Source organism: Magallana gigas, chromosome 6 (genome assembly GCF_963853765.1).
Source record: "Magallana gigas chromosome 6, xbMagGiga1.1, whole genome shotgun sequence".
In the NCBI taxonomy this organism is placed as follows: Eukaryota; Metazoa; Mollusca; class Bivalvia; order Ostreida; family Ostreidae; genus Magallana; species Magallana gigas.
In genome coordinates, this window is record NC_088858.1 from 46,555,860 (window position 1) to 46,579,849 (window position 23,990).

At 35.2% G+C, this 23,990-nt stretch overlaps 1 protein-coding gene across 1 annotated transcript; it reads left to right on the forward strand.

Annotated features, from left to right (window-relative positions):
• The first annotated feature begins 134 nt into the window (after window positions 1–134).
• Window positions 135–22,822, forward strand: LOC105325734 (uncharacterized). The gene is made up of 28 exons (XM_011425423.4): window positions 135–305; window positions 884–1,019; window positions 3,926–3,991; window positions 4,840–5,067; window positions 5,818–5,932; window positions 6,044–6,191; window positions 6,348–6,468; window positions 6,574–6,766; window positions 7,762–7,906; window positions 8,246–8,471; window positions 8,588–8,749; window positions 9,688–9,830; window positions 12,043–12,235; window positions 13,307–13,362; window positions 14,626–14,775; window positions 15,130–15,238; window positions 16,072–16,125; window positions 16,270–16,796; window positions 16,942–17,119; window positions 17,215–17,352; window positions 17,505–18,457; window positions 18,589–18,831; window positions 18,940–19,019; window positions 19,127–19,232; window positions 19,352–19,505; window positions 19,700–20,024; window positions 20,137–20,337; window positions 20,451–22,822. Exons 2-28 carry the CDS (start codon window positions 921–923, stop codon window positions 22,358–22,360), a joined length of 7,023 nt encoding a protein of 2,340 aa, XP_011423725.3. The 5' UTR covers window positions 135–305; window positions 884–920; the 3' UTR covers window positions 22,361–22,822.
• The last annotated feature ends 1,168 nt before the right edge of the window (window positions 22,823–23,990 follow it).

Sequence of the window (23,990 nt, forward strand, 5' to 3'; positions counted from 1 at the left end):
TAGAACCATTCCGTTTGACAGTTAATTATCAAACCGTACCAGTGGGCCGCTTATATCACTCTGACGTATCTCACCATAAAAAAATATATTTCTCAGCGCTTCCCCAAGTCACGTGGTCCTTCTGGCAGTTCTGTCTTAGTTTGGTGGTATTGTTTATGAGACTAGAGCAGTGATAACTTTGGGTTCGATATGGCTTCAATCCCAAGGTGACATTATGATTTCCTTGTGATAAATTTTGGAGTGGAAATTATAAAAATATATATACATATACAATTGGTTTGAAGTGATTACAAATCCGTAATTAGGTAAGTCTCCAAATAATCTATATTTAGTGTCGAAGATTTTACTCTCTCTGCAATATATGTAAAATTTTGATCAAGTAATCCCACCAAAAATAAAAGATTACTGAGGTCACATTTATTTGGCAAGAAAGACTAGAGGATCCGGATAGATTTATGTGATTCATTCTAATTAATCAAATTTTTAACATCGTAAACGAAGATAATACACAACAATGCGTGTAGTACGATTATGCATGAAATTCGTCATTTTTGGTTTTACCTTTACAACCAACATAGTCCGTCAACCGTTTCCTTGTTACGCAAGTAACATCCACGCTAAAAACAATACGTAAAGAGGTGACTTCTAATTAAATGCTTTGTACGGACGACTGTAAACATTTGAAATTAGTCAAAAGGATTGTCACAGTTTAGAAAGTTTTGTGCTGAAAAGGATTGTCGCACAATATGGTAATTCTTTAACAGTTATGGCTTGTTTCAATCGTTATTTCTGTAAGTTGAATGTAATAATTCGCCAGCAAACATGAATTTGAACCCCCTTCTCGCTGAAATTCATGTTGTGTCATTCTGTATTTTTGTTTCAGTCATCCATTTGAACCTTGACCTCAGCCAGTAGTTACTATGGCAATGAACCCAGACGATCTTAGTGACTTAGAAGTGTTGGATGAGAATACTATTGTCCAGGCTCTGAGGACCCGGTACAACAGAGAAAAGTACTACGTAAGTTCCTATTTCGTCGGTATATAGATCTTTTTACGCCTTATTAAAATTATCGAATATTAATCAAAGTAATTTATTAATTAATTTAATTGAAACCACTATTGTTTAATGAATACAATGGATGCTAGAATAGGATTTTAATGGGAAGTTTGGGGACGCGTCGATTTGAAAGTAATTAACATTTTCTTGGCACAAAAATAGCATACTAGCGTCAAGTAAAAAAGACACACTTTGATGATAGAATCTTGATTCGTAACAGAAGTTATTCTTGAGTCATTTTTGTTATCTTTATCTTGTTTTGGTCACATATTGTGAAATCTGTTTTTTTCTGTCAATCCAATCTTTGTTCATCTGCGTAAGAGTGACCATACAACACACGGCGATTATGACCACCTGTTAATGACCCAGTAATGACAATGACCCCGGGGTCATGTAGAAACAAATAATGCCGACATTATGCAAATAGTTTCTTGTCACATACACCTCGTAAAGCACGGGCTTGAATGATATAATGAAGTAATACTCTATTTTGGTCAGAACTGATTGAAAATCCTTTCTTGCCAATACATTTAATGACTGATATCATAAGGATATGGTATGAGAAGGACAGGCAGAAACTTTCGAATGAAAAATAACAATAATATCATCAGTGATGACATGAAGTTAACCTTTCAAATAAGGCACTAATCATTAGATTGTCATTCCCTCGCTGCAGCCATGCAGTGGTCCCATTAAGATAATTTTGAGGACAAAAAGTGTTTCTTGCTCATTGAAGAACGCGCCTTAGGATAAATGTTAATTTTCATTGGGTCAGTTGGTCTTTGTGTTAAAAGTGCATTGGAAGGTGTGTTGTTAATTTTCTTTCCGACCTTATGTAAGGAAGCAGTAATTACCTAGAATCAGAATAATAATCGTTTTCACCTTGACCGGTGTTTTGTGATTACTTTCATTTTACTCATGTGAAATGTATTGAATCCTGATTATGATTCGTATTTAATTGTATTATCATAACACTTTTATCAATTACCATATTCAGTAACCGTAAATGCATTCAGAATATAATTACGAAATCAAATAAATAATATGTCCGTGTCGTGATCAAGGAAGGTGCATTCTTAATCACACATTTCAACAACATTCTTCCAATAATTAATTTTTCATTCGACTGTCACTGAGTTTTTGGGGCGTTTACCCCCTCTGTCAGGTTTCATATAAGGAAGATCGGCGAAAGCGGTTCATTAACATAACAAGTGCCTCACGTCTGTGTCCAGGAGAGCGCGAGGCTAAACGAAGTTATTTGGTTAAAATAGAAACTATTACGCAGTTCTCATCTAGATTCTAGAAAACCCTTTAGTTTCTAGATATTCAGACTTTACAAATCGTACTGTCAACTTTTAAGTAAAATGAAGCTATAATTGAGGGAAATAAAACCTTACCACTAAAAAACTTGGTATGAGGATTAAATTTGAGACATTTCTTTACAACATAAAAATCATTGTGTATAACTGTGGTACTGTGATTTCATTAATTTTCGTGGGTATCAATTTTCGTGGATTCTCTGCAAACCACATTTTCAAGGATACGTAATTTCGTGGCCAATGATCCAATCAATACAAAATGTTAGCTGAAATTGATCTTCAATGAACATTTAATTTCGTGGATCAACTTAACAACGAAATCCACGAAAATATGTATTCAACGAATATTGATGAAACCACAGTATATGTATTCGGTTGTTTTCTATAGTTAAAATGGGGAAGGGGGTCTGACGGAATACATACATATTCAAAAGAAAATGATAATAGTATAAATTAATGGTAAATTCAGACACGTGACATCGTTTTTGAAAGTGGGGGAGGAGGCAGATTCATCCAAAAGATCTTGACAAGCAAAAAAGAAATTTTTAAAAATCATACAAATTTCTAATCCGTTTGTGTATGTGGTGGGAGGGGGTCATGGTCCCCACAAAAATGGGGCAACTCCATTATAATTAACTTTTTATATGTAAGTTTTAAAAAAAATTTGCGAGGAAAAAGTGCTACTTGCCTGAAATTATAGATAGAGAAATTGGACAAAGTCTAAGCACTTGCACAAGAAATGAGAGTTTCATTATCAGAGATGACATCTCTTCGATCAGGAATGGTTTTTAAGTTACAACAGTACTTTTAAATATAAATTGGTTACCAAATGACAATAGAAAGAGTTGTTCAGATATTAGAAGTAAAATTGATTTATTGGCTTTCAGGTGATGAAGGAGATAATAATCGTTGTACTTCACTATCAGGTGCAACTTCTATCAAATCAAAATGAAACGCACGTGTATATCTTAAAATGGAATTACCTTAAACCTTGTGATTTTTCCGCTAAGATCTTTTCCCTCTATTTTCATGATTGTATCTATATTAGTTGCAAATAAAAGTGAGCAATTAGTTATGTTGGTTAGTGTGTGACTTAAATTTAGAATCGCTTAAGATAATCAGCGCAAATAAAAAGAATAATGCAAATTTATTATGAAATACAACAGGTGAAATGTGACCAAGAGTACGGTTAAGTTAAATCACATCTAGTACCAATTTAGACCGATGTACTTTTTTTTTACCAAAGTAAATTTAAAATGTGTTGAAGTTGAAGATTTTGATTTTGTGCAAAGATACTTTTTTCTTCATCGTATACATGTGTTGATAAGAAAAGTTTTTTTTCATTCATAAGATTCAATGGTCTCCATCAATCTGGCCGACATTTTTGTAGATATGTTGTACAATAAGCAACTGACTTGTCGGAGCATGGTGATGAGAAAGTAGTTTTCTGAGTTACATTAAGGAGGGCGGGGAAAGTCTGTAACTCCCCCCGTGTCTTTGTGAGAACAATAACTGCTGGATACTGAAGTTGTTTTACTGTTTTTTCAGACATATATTGGTGATATTCTGGTCGCCGTGAACCCCTGCAAGCCAATCGGTCTGTTTGATGAGAAGGTAAGCTGTAAGCTTGAATGATTCATGACTCGCATTATATTCAACCCTCGAAAAAAGAAAACAGAGCGCAACAATATGCCAAAAAATAAAAAACAATTTAAAAAAAGTCGCGCATAACACAATAAAACAGTGATCATTTGTTGACCAGCATGATGTTAACAATCAAGGGAAACTTTTTGCATGTCAGAAAGGTTTTTGTTGAAAAGAAACGAATGGAGAAATCATTAACAGAATTTTCAGAATGCGGAACATCATATTTACATTAAAAACGTAGAAAAAACTCCATAAACTTCATATAATAATGCATATTTAGAAGACGTCCATGAGAAATAGTTGTCTTTTTTGACAATTGTTCGTAATTGTACACGTAGCAATGACCTATGAATTGCAAAGCGTTTTATAAGTCAATTAACCCTGGTCCGTAGTTACTTACATGCGCTCACATCCAATCGCAAAATTATCTTTCTATCGACGACGACATTGGGTAAATAAAAGGAAGCCTTTATATGTATCTTACTAATTTTATGCGTGATGAAGGACAGTAATTCATATATGAATTTTTAATTATTATAATGTACATGTTTGATAAGTTAGAAATAAACACGTTGATCGTTATACAATGCTTTGATTCAGTTTTAAGAATTGATAGGTCGATAAGCATGATATTCATGCAATGAAATACATGTATGCACGCATCCAAATTCCCAAACTTTCAATTTTATTTGCTTTTGAAACTTTTACTTAGCAACACAACTTATCTCTTTGCTATTCGTTCCTTTTGGAACACTTGTACTTTATTATATTTTATTTTCACTAGTATATAAGATAATGTATGACTTTCCCTGTAGCAACATGAGGAGTACACAGACTTAGTTACTCGGACCCAGCGCCCACCTCACTTGTTCTGGAGCGCCGACCATGCCTACCGGGCGCTATGTAACACCGGAAGAAACCAGTGCATCTTGGTTAGTGGCGAATCGGGCGCAGGAAAAACCGAGAGCACCAAATACATGATCCGCCACTTAATGAAGATCAGTCCAAGTGACGACACGCAGCTGCTCGACAAAATAGTACAGGTGCGTGCTAAAAAACAACCCCCGTCTGATATAGGTGTATCTTAGACGAAATTATACATGTTAAGTGATCCATCTTCCGTTCAAAATTTTGTCGTTATGATGTGAAGTTATCAGTCATTGCCACTAATTAGCATTATGAAACCGTCAAATAAACGATCGGAATTTTTTTGACAGCATAAAAAACAAGAAACAAAAACCATAAAAAAGGATTGAAACAAAACCCCACCTATAACCGCGACCAATACAAAAACAACAACAAGGATTAATACAGAGAAGATTCTTGATGTTCAATTTCTTAGAAAGGTTTTGCCAAAACCAGAAAGTCCTGCACGTTCTTGTTTTATTTTCGTTATTTCAAAAACCCGCTATTTATGCTCATTATGAGCTGTATATTATAGTCGAGCTACTTGCTGTTAACTACTTTGTGAGCCATGAGGTCTGTTCAAACATTACTGGTACATATAATGAGTGTTAGTACTGTTCTTAGGCAGGGAAACATGGTGTTTAACACAGACCGCGGAAAAAGCCACAGCGACATTGTAATTTACGACCGTGTAAGAACTATGTATTCTCTCCCATTTGCAATATTCTGTGATAGTCAAAAACACAGTTACAACTTCATCGGACATACCCCCCCCCCCCCGTTTTTTCTTTGTAGACTAAAGCAAGAAACTCAACTATGCATTGCATCTACTATTGAAATAAATCTGCAACAAAGTAAAAATATATTTTTCTGCTTCTATCCCTTAGATAAATCCTTTGCTTGAAGCCTTTGGTAACGCTTCCACTGTGATGAACGCTAATTCTAGTCGATTTGGGAAATTCATCGAGCTCCACTACACAGAAAATGGCCGCCTTCTCGGAGGTACGAAAGTCATGGTAGTGACAAATAGGCTATATCAGTTTTGATTTGAATTGTCCATTGTATGGAATGTCGTGTAAGTTAGTCATTAATTAAAATCTTCCATTGTTTTAGCCAAAATTGACGATTACATATTGGAAAAATCACGTGTTGTACATCGTTCTTCCGGTGAGAAGAACTTCCACGTGTTTTACGCATTGTTTGCGGGTATGTCACGTGAACGACTTCTGTACTACTTCCTGGAAGACCCGGATTGCCATAGGTACATGTGAATAATAATAGTATGCTGTCCCATCAGTACTTGTTCCTTTATACTGATATACAATATATCATATAACTATCCTTCACGAGTTTATAATCTCAAATTAAACAATGAGCACAACTAAGACATTACAAGTCCATTATGGATTTATTTTAGAATCATGCGAGATGAGGATATCCAGAATGGCGTATTTCGAGATGCTGAGGAGTGGGAGCATTACAAAGCGATGTTTTCCTCTCTCACCTCCATCATGGCACAGACTGGTTTCAGCGAAGAGGTCAGGCATCTCAATAAGACTTAATGCTTTTGTTTTCACTTTTTCGCTGTACCCAAGAAACATGTTTCATTTCTTTATTTAAAAAATTGTATCGTCCTTTTGCAGCATATCCAAGTGATCTTTCTTATATTGGCTGCCATATTACATCTTGCCAATATAGTATTTATGCCCATTGAAGAAACAGATGGGGTTTCCGTTGCGGATGAATACCCGTTGCACGCGGTTGCTAAGTTACTGGGGATTGATGACGAGGTTGAACTCACAGAGGCGCTAATTTCAAACGTCAGCACAATTAAAGGTAAATTTTTAATTTTGAACTCTCGCCATTTTTGTTGCCGTAAATACGTGAATATTGAAAACGTAAATAACAGGGAAAATGATTGACTTAAATATAAAAATATTCATTATATATCAAACTTGGAGACAAGATCCCCATAAGTGTTTCATTTTTGGAATAGTTTTTGTGTTGTTAGAAATGAAAGAGGTTGTCATTTGTAGAATGTTTTAACAATTCATTCATTATTTCATTTCTTTTGGCTTTGTTTCATTGCTCTACTTAAGAGCCCGCGCTATTAAGTTATGGCGTTTCCTTCTATCTCCCTGCGGTTTTGCGATAATGTTGGAATTCATCATTCATTAGTGACAAGTATCTCTCTGTTGAGTAGCCTTACACTTAGACGTTAAATGCCTTGGATATGAAATTACAATCAAGCATCTAGAATAGGAACACAACCAATATTTCATTTAAAATAATTAAACATTTTTTTCCGCCCTTCAAACTATAATGATATGCCAACTTTATCTATATTTCGTCGTTAACATTTGCACCTGATGTTATTTTTAGCGCAGCTTTGATTTTATTTCATATCTGTCGGCGAATATGCATTTTGTTGCACTCCAGTGTGACATGTCTAGAGATAAATTCGCTGCGTCTCAAATACATAACTGGACAATGTTTATTCATGAGGAGCTTGGCTGGTACATAAACGTGTCAGTTCTATTGCATTTTGCTCCGACCTTTGCTTTTGTTGCCGTCTTTGATTACCATAAACATTTTCTGCATTCATAACACAAAATTATCCTTTAGGGTGTCACTGAGCGGATTTTTCGAACTAATATATACTCTATGTTTTTGTTATGTCTGATAATTTACAAATATTTACAATAACTTCAAAAACTATTGGGAAATATTTTTGAATAATCACAAATACGTCCACAAATGCACTTGCTTCTTTTATCCATACCATTTTACGCGTTAGCCGTGTGGTAAACATAGAATTTTTGTTATTAAAGGGGAAAGAATTCAGTCCTGGAAGAGTCTAAGAGAGGCCAATGACAGCAGAGATGCTCTTGCTAAAGACCTCTACTCCAGACTTTTTGGATGGATTGTCGGACAAATCAACCGCAACATCTGGCCGAATCAGCGCCGACAGAGCCAGTAAGTGACCACGAATCACCAAGCTCCGATCTCGGGCATTTCCGAAAACTGGAAAAAAAATCAAATGTTTTTAAAGTGCAATCATCATCATATCCCCATTCTTATATAGATTGAACTGATGTATTAATTAAAAAAAATGTTGTTAAGTTCAGAGCTAACCTTTGTTAAATATGCAATGATAGTACCTAAATTATACAACAGTTGACCTTCTAATAAGTTATCAGTGACAAAACCTTACACAGCCAATACATGTACTTAAAAACTACTTTGGATCAACTTTACTGGAATGGCCCGCTTATAATCCATTTCCCTCCTTTCATATTTGGTTTGTTTTTTTAGATTAACACGAGGTTCTTCCATCGGATTGTTGGATTTATCCGGTTTTGAAAACTTCAAGCAAAATGGCTTTGACCAGCTTCTAATTAATATATCAAATGAAAAACTCCAACAATATTTCATGGATTACATATTCCCCCGCGAGAAGAAAGACTACGAGGCTGAAGGAATAGAATGGAGGGATATCGTCTATCATAGCAACGACGATGTTCTGGAGCTTGTGTTTAAAGTAAGCCATCTTGTTTTATGGCATAACTATGTATTGGCAATCACTGAATACGCATCGTTCCCAAATGTCGAAAATTTTTGCAATAGAAAAAATGGTCTATGTTTTTATTGTTTCAGAGGGACGGCATTCTTTCGTTGCTGGATGAGGAGTCCCATTTTCCACAGTCCAACGACTCTTCCCTGGTCCAGAAACTCAACAAATATTGTAAGGACAGCACCCGATATGCCGCAACAATGGGCAATAGAGTGGCTTTTTCTATTCGCCATTACGCCGAACAAGTAAGAAAACGTTCTTTTCTTTTTCTTTTTTTAGCATTATTGATGTAATTTTTATTAGCAGGCATTCGGAAATTTTGATATTGGTCTAGCAAATATACGAATTACATAAATTGCAGAGAGATATTATACATGAATTCAATTTGATTTTTGACATGGATAATATTCTATACATGTATCACGTGTGAATTTTTTTTATCTATTTCCGTGAAAATTAACATAAGCACAAAAAACCTTTTCAAAAGAATTGCAAAGGAATTAATCACAAAGTAAATCAATAAATGAGATCAAGTATATTGAATTATTGGTTTTTGATAGTTGATTAATTTGACAACGACATTTTTTTGCGATGTCTCTTATTCATAAATTGATTCCGAATACCTTTGATCAAATATCATTACGTTTCAGTCATCTATCAATCAGTTTTCACTTTTGAAAACTGTCATTTATAGCGTACATTTATTTGAACCTATCAAAATTTGAATATCGACTTATAGATGTAATATTTGTATATTTATTCGTTGTTCTGAATCGTGTTTTTCGTTAACTATATGTTTATTCATTCATATTTTTTACATTTAAACAACATCTAATTCATAAAACTTTTGTCACATCAATAATTGATTTTACGATTGTATAAATCCAGCAAGTCTTACTCACCCAAAACGTGTCAAATTGATTGTAGAGATTTTTTTTAAATACTTGAACACCTCATAAATATACAATTATTATTTTAATTAAATAATAAAGTTAGTCAATACATTTGTTTAAAAAAATGAAAAATCGACAACTATTTTGTTTGAGAGATACCAAAGGGAGAGAGAGAGAGAGAGAGAGAGAGAGAGAGAGAGAGAGAGAGAGAGAGAGAGAGAGAGAGAGAGAGAGATGACACATATCAACAAGTAAATTACATGATATCTCTTGATTTCGCTCTTTTTAAGGTAACTTACGACGCGGATGGATTTTTGGAGAGGAACCGCGACAAACTGAGTCAGGACTTGGTGGGCTGTCTGCTGAATAGTAACAACAACTTCATCAAGGATCTATTCACCGCCTCGATATCAGAAACAGGAACTATCTCGGAGTGAGTAACCTTACTTACACAATGTGTATCTATCATGACTCCTACACCAACCCTCTGTACAAAACATATGTTAATTTGGTTTTACTTTAAAACCCAAAACCACGTAAATCTTATGCAATTCCTATAAATTCCAAAGAAAAGTAATGCATAAACAATTAAATTATGTTAAAATTGTCCGTCAAGATTTTTTTGTATTTGTTTAATCTTTCTTTTTTCAATGGTTTATGATATGAAATAGACTCAGTATTTTAAATCGACTTGTTTTGTAGAGTGTTAAAAAAAATTTAGTTTTAAAAATAGTTACAATTCGTTCTTTATTTGCCAAAAAGTAATTAAATTTTTTGGAAAATAGATTAATAATTGCATTTTGAATGAAGTTTTTAGAATGTGTGTATGGTTATGTAGCTATAAGAACTCAATATGTTTTATATTTTGAGTCCTTCACTCTGAAATTATACTTGTGACGGTCTGTAACGATCCAACTCCTATTCCTACCTCTTGTATGGTCATTTTCAATTCAAATACCATAATATAGATTCTGCAAGAAATGATCATATTTACAAAAATGCCTTCTTATCTTGTGTTGAAATGTTTAGAAAAATTAAGATAAACTCCGCTTGCATCATTTCTCATCGCTACAAAACCTGTTTGTCTTCGTTCTTAATTGCGAGTTTGCGTATGCTCCGAAACAAATAGATTGTGTCTAATGATTAATGGAAGAAAACTCCCTTAAGTTTTAATTTAATTAATATCGTGTACAGTGTTTTTCTGTTTCATATCTATCAATGTGACATTACGTCGTGACTTTCTGTGCTTGGGTTTTTACAGAATAACAGCGATGAAAAATTCATTTTAGGGTCTTAAAAACATTTGTATTTTTTAATATTTCAGAAAATAGTAGATTCGGGTCAAATTTTTCATCTTAAAAAATTGAATCATATTTACATTTTAACTACACTGTATTTTTCTTAATTGATAACGGAATTCAAACAAAAACCATTTACTATGTAATAGTCATTATTTTCATTCTTTAAGATGAAGAGTGGAGGAAAATGGAGATAAACTATTTCAAAACAAATAAGAATATTTTTTTAACCAAATCACGATCCCGTAACAATTTTAATCACGTGGGGCTATAAATAAAAATCTTGTTGCTTTTTGTACACACAATAATGAGCGATCCCTTGGAATATTATAATGCGGTTTTATAGACTAGATAATGACATTCAATCATCTCAAATCGATGTCCAGGTCCGCGTAGCGGGCATGAGGTGTTATATGTAACGGACATTTTGTCATGTTTACGACTTCCACAAGTTGGGCCTTTTTGGTCATGCTACCTTAAGTAGTCATTCTAGTACTGAGCGAGTCTTTTGTGGTGGATCGTCCATGTTAAACGGAGGCTAACTGGTCAGGGATTTCTGTTTCTGTGGGTATGTAAGGTTTTGCTAATTAAGCTTGATTTTTTAAAAAGAATATTTAAGTTTTCACGTGCACATCATTTTAATTAGTCAATTTAAATCAATTCCAGTTTAAGGCTTAATAAGCTCACTACTTAAACCTTTTATTCAGGGATTCGTTTGTGCACTTTCTGGACAAGCACTGTCATTGAAACACGACTATTTGAAATTGTAATCCATTAAAATTAATATTGTTGGATTACTTTATTAAAAACAATTATTACGATACATGTATATGTACAATTTCTGTTTTTCTATTATTCTTCCACTAACAATAAAAATGACCATGCAAAAACATCTTCAACAAGTCTATCTTAAAATAATTACCTGTATGTTTGAATTTGCTTTATTTATATTCAAAACTCAGCTTCTCTGACCTGATGATCACAGGTGTTGGTAGAGTATCCAATAATATTCTTTTTATTACATGCATTCATCACAGAGTCGTGCATCAATGTAAACGCCCGTTTGATTGGTTCATTAACTTGACCTTTACTTTACCGACGTTCTTTCTATCTGTCAACATTCCCCACACAAACATTGCTACTGACCTATGATGCCGCTTGTTTCAGAGCATTGAATCTGATTACATATTATAATTTAAGAATTTGGTTCAGCACAGGTTAAGTTTGAAACCAAACCGACGTTTCCTCTTTTGGGCGGAGAAAATGAATGGTATTTTTCTATTTTAGTTTAATACAAAACTCCCGCATTGATCATATTTTCATTCATTTTTTTTACTGATTTTGTAGCTTTGCGAGCAAATGTACATCGCGGCCCAAACTCCCTGCAGTGTGGCCCTCACAGATTGACCCAGAGCGCCTACGGAGATCCCTTTCTCGAAAGGTCTCCAATCGCATCAAAAAGAGCCGAGAACTGTCCGGAGAGAGCAGCAAATACTCGTCTTTGGGTCGAGCATCGCCAACAGTCACCAAACATTTTAAGGTAGGATTTATGGAATGGAGATTCTTAGTTCGTGATAACTTTTTTCAAAGTCTTGCAAAGCATACGGGATCATAAGGTGTCTTCATTTTAAGTTTATGACTGACAAGGCGCTATATAGAGTCTTGGGCACTGTCACATTGCACATTTTGTAAAAAAAAAAGAAGAAGAAGAAGAAAATCATCATGCTACAAAGGAATGACTTTTTTTCTTTAAAATGGACTTTTTGTTTTAGGATACAAATCAATCGGTATTTCCACCATACACCCATTATTTAAAAACAGCAAAGACGAAAATCCATATTTTATTTGCGCAAAACAAGGCATTCTTTATGTGGTAGCAGACTCTGGTAAACGGTCGTAAATTTTGATATTTCATATATGATTTCGTAAACAGTTTTTGGCAGCATACTGATAAACAACACTCACTGACACAAATTAGCAACCTTCCTTTTTAATAATAAAACAAATTAATTACTATTTCAGCAAAGAACGATGTATATTTACTAGTATATGTAATAGAATATACACATTTATAATCCTGATACAGATTAACTATTTATTACATACTCTGTACCCCCGACATTCAAGTAATTTACTTTGTTTTCTTTCTCTTGTCTGTTTATAATTTTTGGACCTACATGAGCTTCCTTGATATGTCTAGTCGTGAAAAACCTACCACCCAAGTAATGATTTAGTGCAAACATTCATTGCATACGTCGTATTGTCAGACAACACGAAAAAACGTCATATCTGTCTGCTTAACCTGAAACACTGTTTAAACTGAATCAAAATGGTTTCCAAAAGTTTAACGAAAAGTAAAGCTTACCATCATTTTATGTAAGCGGCGATATCTACTGATACACTAACTAGTATAAATTACTAAACTGAATAATACAAACATAGAACATTAAATGAAAAATTATAATATACATAATGCTGAATGAAGTCCTCTGTAAATACACGTTACATCAAAATTAATGTTAAGTATAGAAAAAAGATAGAGGTGAATATGGCAATTGATTCATACATTATGTATGGATATAATTAAACCGTTGTATTATTTTAATTTCAGAGGTCGTTGTCCGATTTGATGACCAAATTGTCACAAGCCCAGCCATTATTCGTCAGGTAAAGACGCCAATATTTACATGTATTTTAATGCTTGACAATAGTTTATTTCTGTACATCTCTATAAACGTTACATGTTTGACTTTATTGTTTGAAAGAGAAAGTATACTTGAGATATATATAATACACCTATTGAAAGTCTCTGTTTTGAGTATTAGAACATCTGATGGTTAATTATTTCAAATTCCTTTTCTTCGAATCCATGAAATTTCTTTTTCTCTATCTACATTGTATTCGTGTTTCGTGTCTGTGCATTTGATTTCTTTTTCTCTATCTACATTGTATTCGTGTTTCGTGTCTGTTAATTTGGATTCTTTACGCATTATACACTTATGTGCCCATTTTTGGTTGGTATTTCTTAAAGATTGAAGTGTTATTGGATTGGTCGCTGTGTTTCTTTCTCAATTTACTAGTTTGGTTTACAATAACATCATATTTTTTACATCTCGAAGAATCTGTCCGTTGAAATAAACTTTTGTACATTTTTTCAAGAATGTACGAAAGATTAAAGGGTTAAATTAGTTCTATGTTCAGAATATAAAAATCAACCACTTTAATTCACATATGTCAGTTATGCTAATGAAGAAATGATTTAAGACTCAAAAATTTAAGAATTATGTTTTTGAAGACAAGTGAATAGAACATCGCTCTTAAATTTTCAATGCAGTTTAAGCAATTGTATGTTTCGTAGGTCATTTATTGCTTCAAAGGACAAAATTAACGAAATAAATGACAACACAGTTAATTAAATTGAAGTAGGAGTAATAAGCCGGAAATGGGAAAATACTGTAGTTATATCAGGAACTGTTGCTCGACACGCTTGGGTGCTCGCCCCCACCGCCTAGCAAAAGTGACTAAGAGAGGAATATGACAATAACTGTTGAGAACCGCTAAAACAGCACTAGTTCCCGAGCAGTGACAGGCTTAAAACCCAAGACTGATTGTCAATTCACAAAACTCGTATTGTTTTAGTTGGATCTGTGGTGTCCTACGGGCAAACTCCGCCGCCTTAAGAAATAAATTTTAAGTAGGGCCTCTTGGTTTTAACACTGTGCGTGACGACGGCCCGTTTTTAAAATAAAATATTTTCTTAATTCGGAAGGATGATTTACTAGCAAACCAAAAATTATTACCTGTTCTGAGGATATTGTTGAAAATACATCGTGTTGTGTAAGAGGCTATATTTCTTGTGCACTTTGAGAAACCTTCATGTTGCATTTGGAAGCATGGAATTAAATTTTCACGCATTTCGGAATACTTTAGGTGCATCAAACCCAACCATTTTCTATCTTCTGGGAAATTTGACACGGAGTTGACCAGACGACAGTTGCTATGCAATGGTTTAATGGAAATAGCTGAACTGAGGAGAGAAGGATATCCAGTTAGAATCCGATACGAAGATTTTGTCAAAAGGTAAATTTTACACATCTTCAAAAGGTACATCAAGTTCATATTAAACCACTTCTGAAGTGACAGATTCTTGATTGATGAAGAAGCTTTAAAATCACTTCGAAAAAAAAATGCTTGACATTTTGACATCAGATTTGATTTACTTTTTAAATTTGATTCAATAACATATATCATAGCATATAACATGTACTTAATAAAAGTCAAAATATTTCAAAGGTGATAATATTAATTTTTAACAATGACACACATTATTTAAAAATCGTATTATTATTGGTATGATGTCTAATAATAAAAACATTTTAAAAACAATAACATAATTATTCCTGTTTAAAAAGTACATAATTTCTGTGCCTATAGATATGCAGAACTTTGCCCTCCACTACCAAATGTTGCTGACGATGTTTCTATATCTCTTGGCATTCTAAAAGGGGCAGACATAGAAGGATTTGGAACAGGTAGATCTAAGGTAATTTATAACCTCCTAATTCACGTTTTCTTAATTTCAATCACTTGAAAATCCACATTTTTAAAACAATTTTCTAGTTTCTTATGATTGAGATTTTTACTTGTTTTATAATTTATATTTTAAAATCTTTCCGAAATAACTTACATATTTTATATCGGATAATTTAACATATAATAAGTAGAAATTACTAAGAGCGGTAAATATTATTCATAAGATGTTTTAATTACTTGTCAGTTCGTTCTGGAATAGTACTGTGTGTCGCACCAAATGTCATTCAAATTATAATGATATACATTATATTAAGCATATTAATGTACATAACTGTATTGTGAGTGTACGGCCATTGAAATAGTATCCCCAGAGAACTTTATATTTTGTTTTTAATTTAAGGCGTATAGCTGTAAGAAAATACAATAACAAATATGAAAAAAAAAGAAATAATACCAATAGATTAATGTATGAGAGATTATCAAAAGAACGCGGTAGGCAGGACATTCTTCATGTATTACGCCATGTTTGCACTGATGGGATTGTCAATAAACATTTTGTTTTTGTAATAATCAGGTGAAAGTTTTTGATTTTTTTGTTGGTCAATTTTGATTGTACGTCACAGGTGAAATTCATCAGGTAAATTACCTGACGTTACGTACTCTGCCTCGCCTCGCCACAATGCATGATGTTATTGCTAGCCCACATTCCTCGTCAGGATCTGGACAAGCATGATCGCGTCATGCAATACATCATGTTTTTCGCATACTTACTCAATGTTTCAACACCTTTTATGACCTAGAGTTTTGTATATATCTAAACAATGTTCTATTTATTATTTTCAGCTGTTTTTAAAATATTGGCAACAAGATCGACTGGAAACAAATCTCAGAAACTTTGTAAGTTGATAATTCTTTTCCTTTATTTCAAAGTATAAAGGTAATAATATGGTAGATAAATCCAAACCAAATTTTTATGCTTGCTGGAAGTAATGCGTAAGCGATTTGATGGCTATCATTCAAAAAGAACCAAATAAATTGTAGATTGAAGAAAAGGAAAGACAACGAAAATTAGAGGAAGAAGAAAGAAAAAGGAAACAAGAATTTGAAGAAAAACAAAGGCTGATACAACGAGAGCAAGAAGAACAGCGCAAAAAGAAAGAAGCAGAGACGAAACGAAAACTCGAAATTGAATTAAAAACCCGAAAAGTTTCAAAACCTGAGAAAGATAACAGTCTGTTACCGAAATCAAGTTCCAAAATGTTTGAAATTGGAGTAGGCGATAGTTCTTCTCCCAGTGGAATGCCAATAAGAGGATCTCGCGATAGTGGTCTAGATTTTGATGACGTTCTTTACAGAGAAGCGATGTCTGAAATGGACAACGCAGACGATTACATATCACGTGACTATCATACAGATTATTCAGGTCGTAGTCCTAGTATTGCGGATACAATTGAGGACAGTGTCAGTATGCCAAGGAAGGGAGGAGTTCAAAATCAGTTTATCGAAGATTCACGAAGCTCGGACCAAACGACTGTAATCGAAGAAGACAAGCCAGAGCCAGATCAATGGTGTGTACCAAAAACGACATCAATCAGTTATACCATACCATTGTCCATAAAGTTTGTTTTACAAGCACTTCACTTCTTTTTTCTTTATACACTATAATGCCACAATTAAACTATTGGTGTTTTCATTTATTTTTTATGTATTCAGGCGTCCTTACGATATTTTCCAAGTGTCAGAGAGGGAGTTTGAAGATGATGATTACTTCTTCAAGGAGATATTGAAGGGGATTCGTCTGTTTCTCTACTTCTTCTTCGTCATCATCATCATCGCTTGCATCGTTGCCAGCAAGCTCTCGCTTCTGTTGTTAACTTCAGGGATTAATAAAGTAAGACCACCACTTTGTTTTTTCATTTCATTCTGAATATTTTACATTTTTGCATTACTTCAGTCTTATTCTTTACGTATTTGAACTAATTGTAGGATGAACAAACGAGAGGTCATCATTTATTTTCATTGCTCATTTGTCTCTGTGGACCCATGGCTTTCAACTGGTTTATGGCCTTCATGAAGATTTTGTTCGGTGGAAAAGAATGGCCATCCATGCAAACGTTTTTTGTCGTAAGCACTCTACTTTAAACCACAGCTACATGTCTGGGGCTAAACAATTGATTTTATTTGATTTCATTTTGATACTGATTAAATTCAAAATTACTTCATTTGGATTTATTTAAAGAATCCGACCTTTAACCCTAGGTCATCTTGTTTTTCAGCTTTTGGTGATAGAGGGATTACAGACATTCGGAATGTGTCTCTTACTGTTTCGAGTATTACCATCCACTGACTTTTTTAGAGGATTGATTGTAACGTTTGCAGTATGCCAGATTCCGAGTCTATTAAAGGTCATAGTTCATGAGAGAAGGCCAAATCTCAGCGTGAGTGAGATCGTGGCTATCATAATGAACATAGCAGCATTTCTAGTTCAAGTCTCTGCCATTCCGTTCTTTTCCGTCGGCAACTTCATAATGCAAGGTAACTACTCCATCATGGAAGCTTACAACGAGACCACGACCTTAAGAACGTCCGTGACCTTGAACCAGACCTGTGACTGGGAGCTGCCGCTGTCCTTGATACTGTTATCAATCGGTTGGTGGGAGAACTACGTTTCTGGAGAATGGACCGTGTTCGGGCGAATCACCATCCCATTCAAACACTGGCGGTCTATTCTACAGGACGTCAGAGAAACGTCCTACTTTCTAATCGCACCTTTCAAAATCGGCTTGGCTATCCTGATGGCACGACTGATCACAAATAACACAAACTTTGTTGTCCTTGGCACCGACGAATTCAACGCAACAACCAGCAAGTACTCATCAAAAGCGGAAGAAATAGGAGTATCGTACAGCTTGCTCTTTATACAGATGGGCTCTGGGATAGTTTGCACATACCTAGCTGGTCTAGCGTGCAAACTGCACATGCAGAGAACGGCATTCTCTTTACCACTGGTGATAGGCCCTGCAGTATCTTTGCTGTTGATATTCTTCCAGTGTGAATTCGATTTTCTTCCAATCTACTGGCACACAGGCGGGTGGTTTTGTCCGAAATCAACGGATCTTTACTCACTCATGATTCCAATTATTTGCGCCATATTGGTCTGGTTGTCTTACTGCATCACAGTCTCTCATATCTGGTTTCCACAAAGCGAAAGAATGGCCAAAATTGAGAAGTACGTCGATAAATTAAAATATAGAAGGCATTTTTCCTTCATTAAAGTAAATTCTCAAATTACGGGCTGCGAATCATTTTCTAAATATTAAGCTGTTTTCATGATAATTCATTACATATTTTCCTTTTTAGACTTTTCGTAACTCCACATTTCGAAGGCATCTTTCCGGACTTTACCTTGACTCTTCGACGCCGTCGTAATGATAAGGAGGTCAAACTGACCGGCTTTGATACTTTCCGCTATGTTGGCGAGGATACGTACTTCACTGATGACGTATACAGCACAGCAAACGTCACTCCACAGGTGTACGCATGTGCTACCATGTGGCACGAAACCCGACAGGAGATGACCCAATTGTTGAAATCATTATTTAGGTATTCATTAGCATTATATGAGTTTTATTAACAAAAACCATTTAAATACATGTTATGTATAAATGTTTGTATGAAATGGGAGTTTTGATAAAGTGTCTTACTTTGCAGACTGGATTACGTTCATTGTGCAAGCAAACTTGCGCAGGAAAAGTTCAGAATTCACGACCCAGATTTCTATGATTTAGAATGTAAGTAATTTTTTGACGCAAATAAACTACGCCTGTTTAAATTATTCGTCAAATCCATAAAAAATTTACTTTGCATTTATTGATAATTTTTAAAAAATGTTTTGCAGTGCATGTCATTTTTGACGATGCTTTTGAACTTGATGACACAGTGGATAAATGGGTTCCAAACATGTTCGTCCGCCAATATATTGATTGTATGGAAGACGCTGCCAGGTAAAATTGTAAAATTTGAAATTAAACTGAAAACCCCCAAAATTATGATGTTGTTGTGCTGATATCTTACATTTTGACAAAAAATTGGTATATTAAAGTATATTCATACTATTGAACAGGTCAGTAGTGAAAGGACCAATCAACATCCAGCCTCCTGAGAAGACGGCGACACCTTACGGCGGACGCCTGACTTGGATAATGCCTGGACATACACGCATGGTTGTACACTTGAAAGATAAAAACAGAATGAGACACAGGAAACGGTGGTCACAGGTACTTTTGTTTTATGTGTCCTTAGGGCATGCATTAATAAAAACACTTACTTTAATATCGGATATCTGCTTTGGATCACAATTGATGTCTTCTGTCTCTCGCCTTAATTTTTTCTATTGTGGTGAGCCACAAGAAAGACAATCCCAATTATTATCGATCAAGTCTGATAAGATGTGTCCTGTCTTCCATTTCAGTGCATGTACCTGTATTACCTTTTGGGCTACAAACTTTTTGGATCCAGCGAAGCAGACAAATACATGAACGAAGACAACGAGAGTTCAGTATCCAAGCTTAAAAACCGCAAGAAGAAGTCTAAGAAGGCACAACGCTCTCGCCCTCTCCGATCCCTCTTCATGCGAATGACTCCAGAACAGTACGAACAGGCAGAAAACACCTTCCTGTTGACGCTGGATGGGGATGTTGATTTCAAACCCGAATCTGTCCGTCTTTTGATTGACAGGATGAAGAAGAACAAAAAAGTAGGAGCAGTATGTGGAAGGATTCATCCTATTGGCTCGGGTAAGACATGAATAAATGCAACAGCAAACTTTGATTCAATATGATTGGTTTCACATTTACGATAGTTTGGAAAAATGTACTGTATGATATGATGTGATACATTTATCTTTAGGTCCTATGGTGTGGTACCAGCAGTTTGAGTACGCGGTTGGTCATTGGCTGCAGAAGGCTGCCGAGCACGTTTTTGGCTGCGTTCTTTGTTGTCCTGGATGTTTTAGTTTGTTCAGAGGTTCTGCTTTAATGGACGATAACGTCATGAAGATGTACACAACAAAACCAACAGAAGCCAGACACTACATTCAATTCGAGCAAGGTATATTTCATTCCAATGCTCCAACGTTTGATGTTTTTTAATATGCTTTGATATTGACCAAACCTGTAAATATTCATAACTTTTCTGAATGTTCCTAACTTTTTTCATTATAGGCGAGGATCGATGGCTTTGTACGCTGATGCTTCAACAAGGACATAGAATCGATTACTGCGCAGGTGCTGATGCTTTGACCTTTGCCCCGGAAACATTTAACGAGTTCTTTAACCAGCGTCGTCGGTGGTCACCTTCAACCTTGGCAAACATGATGGACCTTCTGTCGTCCTGGCGTGACACGGTCCGAATTAATGACAATATAAGCCGGCCTTACGTCCTGTACCAATTCGTTCTGATGGCATCCACCATCTTGGCTCCTTCCACCGTCATTCTAATGATCACCGGGTCGTACCACTCCGTGTTGAATCTCTCTATCTGGCAAGGTTACCTCCTCAGTATCCTCCCCGTCGTTGTGTATCTAGTCATTTGTATGACAATGAAAAGCGATCACCAAATCACGGCAGCGGCCGTCATAACAGCTTTATACACGGTTGTAATGATGATAGCAACAATTGGAACCATCATTAGTATCGTCACTGAGAACTTTGGGAGTCCTAACGTGGTGTTTTTAAGTGGATTGGTGACGATATTTTTGATTGCTGGGATTCTTCATCCACAAGAGTTCTTTTGCCTTGTCTACGGTCTTCTGTACTTCTTGACCGTGCCATCCACTTTTGTATTGCTGACCGTGTATTACCTGTGTAACCTCAACAACGTATCATGGGGAACCCGAGAAACGCCGAAAAAATTGACCAAAGAGGAAGAAGAAGAACTCAAAATTCAACAAGAGGAGAAAAAAAAGAAAAGGGAAAGCAAGAGCTTACTGAATCGCCTCGGATTGACGAGTCTCATCAGTGACGCGCGGGAATTACTTCAAAACTTCTTGGGTCAGAATGTCAACCGTAAAGTAGAAATCGAAACAAAAACTGAAGAAAGTCAAACTGAAGAAGAGAGTTTTCTTCTTCAAAGAGAGATGTCAAGGAACGATCGCAGGTCTCAGCAATCACAGGAAACTCAGCAAACTGCCAAAGAGCCTGAGGATGTTGTTCCCCAGGGATGGGAACCCGACCCCGACAACCCATACTGGACTACTATGGAAATATTTGGCAACGGTCCTGTTACCCGATTGGAGAACGACGAAATCGATTTCTGGAAGTTCATGATAAAGAAATATCTCCACCCACTGGACGAAGACAAGAGTCATAAAGAGAAGATCAAGCAGGATTTAATCTCCCTGAAGAACAACGTCGTCTTCATCTACTGCATGATTAACTTCCTGTGGACCATCATCACTCTACAGCTACAGGCTATGGAAGACAAGCTGAAAAATTTCTACATCATCAACAAATATGAACCGTTGTCTCTCATGTTTCTTTCGATTTTCGCCCTGTGTATTGCGTTGCAATTCTTTAGCATGTTTATTCATCGCTGGGGTACCTTTCTCCATCTCATGTCAACCACGAGAATCGATTGGTTTAAAACAGTTCATACGGAGGAGGACTTTGTCCGATTTGTTGTCAGCGAGGCTCAGCGATTACAGAGATTAGAGCCCGAGCCCGACTACGATGATTTACCTCCGGATTATGATGATGACGATATGACCACGCAATCGGAACAATACGATGAACTTCCGTCTCTCCCACCCACCCCCGGCTCTACGTATCGACCATTCCAGAAGAAAAATTCGCGCATGCACAGAACTTCTAGAGAGAGATACAGTTCTGATACGCCCATTCTGCAACAAATCTTTGAGGATAGGCTTGAAAATATTCACCGGAAGTGGAAACAAGGCACGCTTGCTTTCCGCCCAACCAATAAATTAAGTCGCACTGACACGCATAGATTTAGTGTGAAAGAAAATCTTATGAGACAAAAAATGTTTAAACGAAGTTTTAGGCGCATTAACAGTAAAGATGGACGAGGTTCCGACGAAAATGTCAATCAGTCTGTAGTTGTAGACATAAACTGAAAATACATCGCACAAATTCATATCCCGGAAAGTTTTCGTCGCAGGCGACGATTTCGTACCCCATTCCTGCTTCCAAAGTAGTGCTTCAAGAAAGTTCTCTCAACTAAAGCCTATCCTTTGGGAAGCATGTAGAACACACCTGTACGCTTACCATCGAGGGATGATCGCAGAGAATCGAATAGTGTGTGACTTAACCGACAATCAAACCCTGTATTATTTACTAGGACTCGGGTTTTATGGTTATTCAAGGAAATTAACCGTGTCAAAGTTATACTGTCCCTAACTTTTCATGTATTAACTTATTTGAATGTTGTCTTTATTGTCCATTTGAGAAATATCGTTTACTTAGTAGAACTGAGAATTCCCAGTTCTTATGTCTTACTCACATTTCTAACTCGTATATACATGTACATGTAAGATTGTATCTTTCACAAATAAAACTATGAAATATATATTATCACCGATATTGTGTATGTTTTATTTTTAGCTATTTACATTGAATCCATTAGCAATACGGTATTTATAATGAAATTCTTCATCATGTTTGTTGAACACAATATACTGAACACCCACAGGCACATCCCTACCTACTTATAATATACTTATATATACATTGTAAGTAGGAGGTATGTTTTTTTACTGTGAGAAAAACATGACGTGAGGTGCCCGTGTGAATACCAATATGAAATGCCCTCAAGAATGCATCTGATACAACTATTGCGTCATCAAGTCATTTGCATTTTCCTGCAATCGCTACCTTCACAGTCCGTATGAAATACCTAAGAAAGTTTTTTACTGTTTATTTTTTCATCACATTAAAATCTCTCTTAATTTTCATCTTTTATGATACTTCTATTTTGATATATCGTTTCAAAAGAAAATATAGAATGAGGCTTTATTCATAGGCATTTAGTTACATTTTGCATGTTATAAAATATTCTAACTCCATACATAGCCTGGTTTTGGTAAACGGGTTTAGATGCAAATAAATTAAAAATACATTTTCATTGAAACGTCTCGGGTTATGTAAGTAAAAGTACAAGTATTTTAAAATATCAAAGTTACAATTTACTCCAAACATTGTCATAGATCAAAACTGTTAGATTCGGTGTTGATCATGATAGACTGGTTAAAAAAAACCTTAATTATATAAAATAGAAAATTCTTAATTCATGTAAATATATCCCTATGAACCATAATTATGGAAATACTATAGCGTACCTCGGGTGGATTTCATCAAAATGTAATTCAGGGTGCCAGAGTATTCGTGTGCTGATACGAGTATTGGCTCATCAAAAACTTATTAAAACCACGAATCTCTTGATACATGTATGCTTCGAACAATTTTCTGTATTTACTGTAGAGGCAGTAACTCTTGCAATGTGAACGTGTTAAGATATATGCGAGTTGTTAAATATTTAAAAAATGTAGGGAAAGCAAAGATTAGCAGTTAAATTTCTTTTATAATCTTTATTATTTTTTTCTACTCTGATCAAATATATAAATGTGCTATATAGAACATAATATTGCGAAATCAACATAGAAACAATGTGTCAGAGGCACAATGAATGGTATAACATCATGAAAGATTAATGTCTGGAAATCGAGGGGCGAAGAATAAATTGAACGA

What these genes read in the sequence shown, in the direction of transcription:
- LOC105325734 (XM_011425423.4), top strand. Translation starts at nt 921, where the DNA reads ATGGCAATGAACCCAGACGATCTTAGTGACTTAGAAGTGTTGGATGAG. An exon ending in AATCAGCGCCGACAGAGCCA is followed by an intron (nt 7,907 to 8,245) that starts GTAAGTGACCAC and finishes TTGTTTTTTTAG; the next exon opens with ATTAACACGAGGTTCTTCCA. An exon ending in GAAACAGGAACTATCTCGGA is followed by an intron (nt 9,831 to 12,042) that starts GTGAGTAACCTT and finishes CTGATTTTGTAG; the next exon opens with CTTTGCGAGCAAATGTACAT.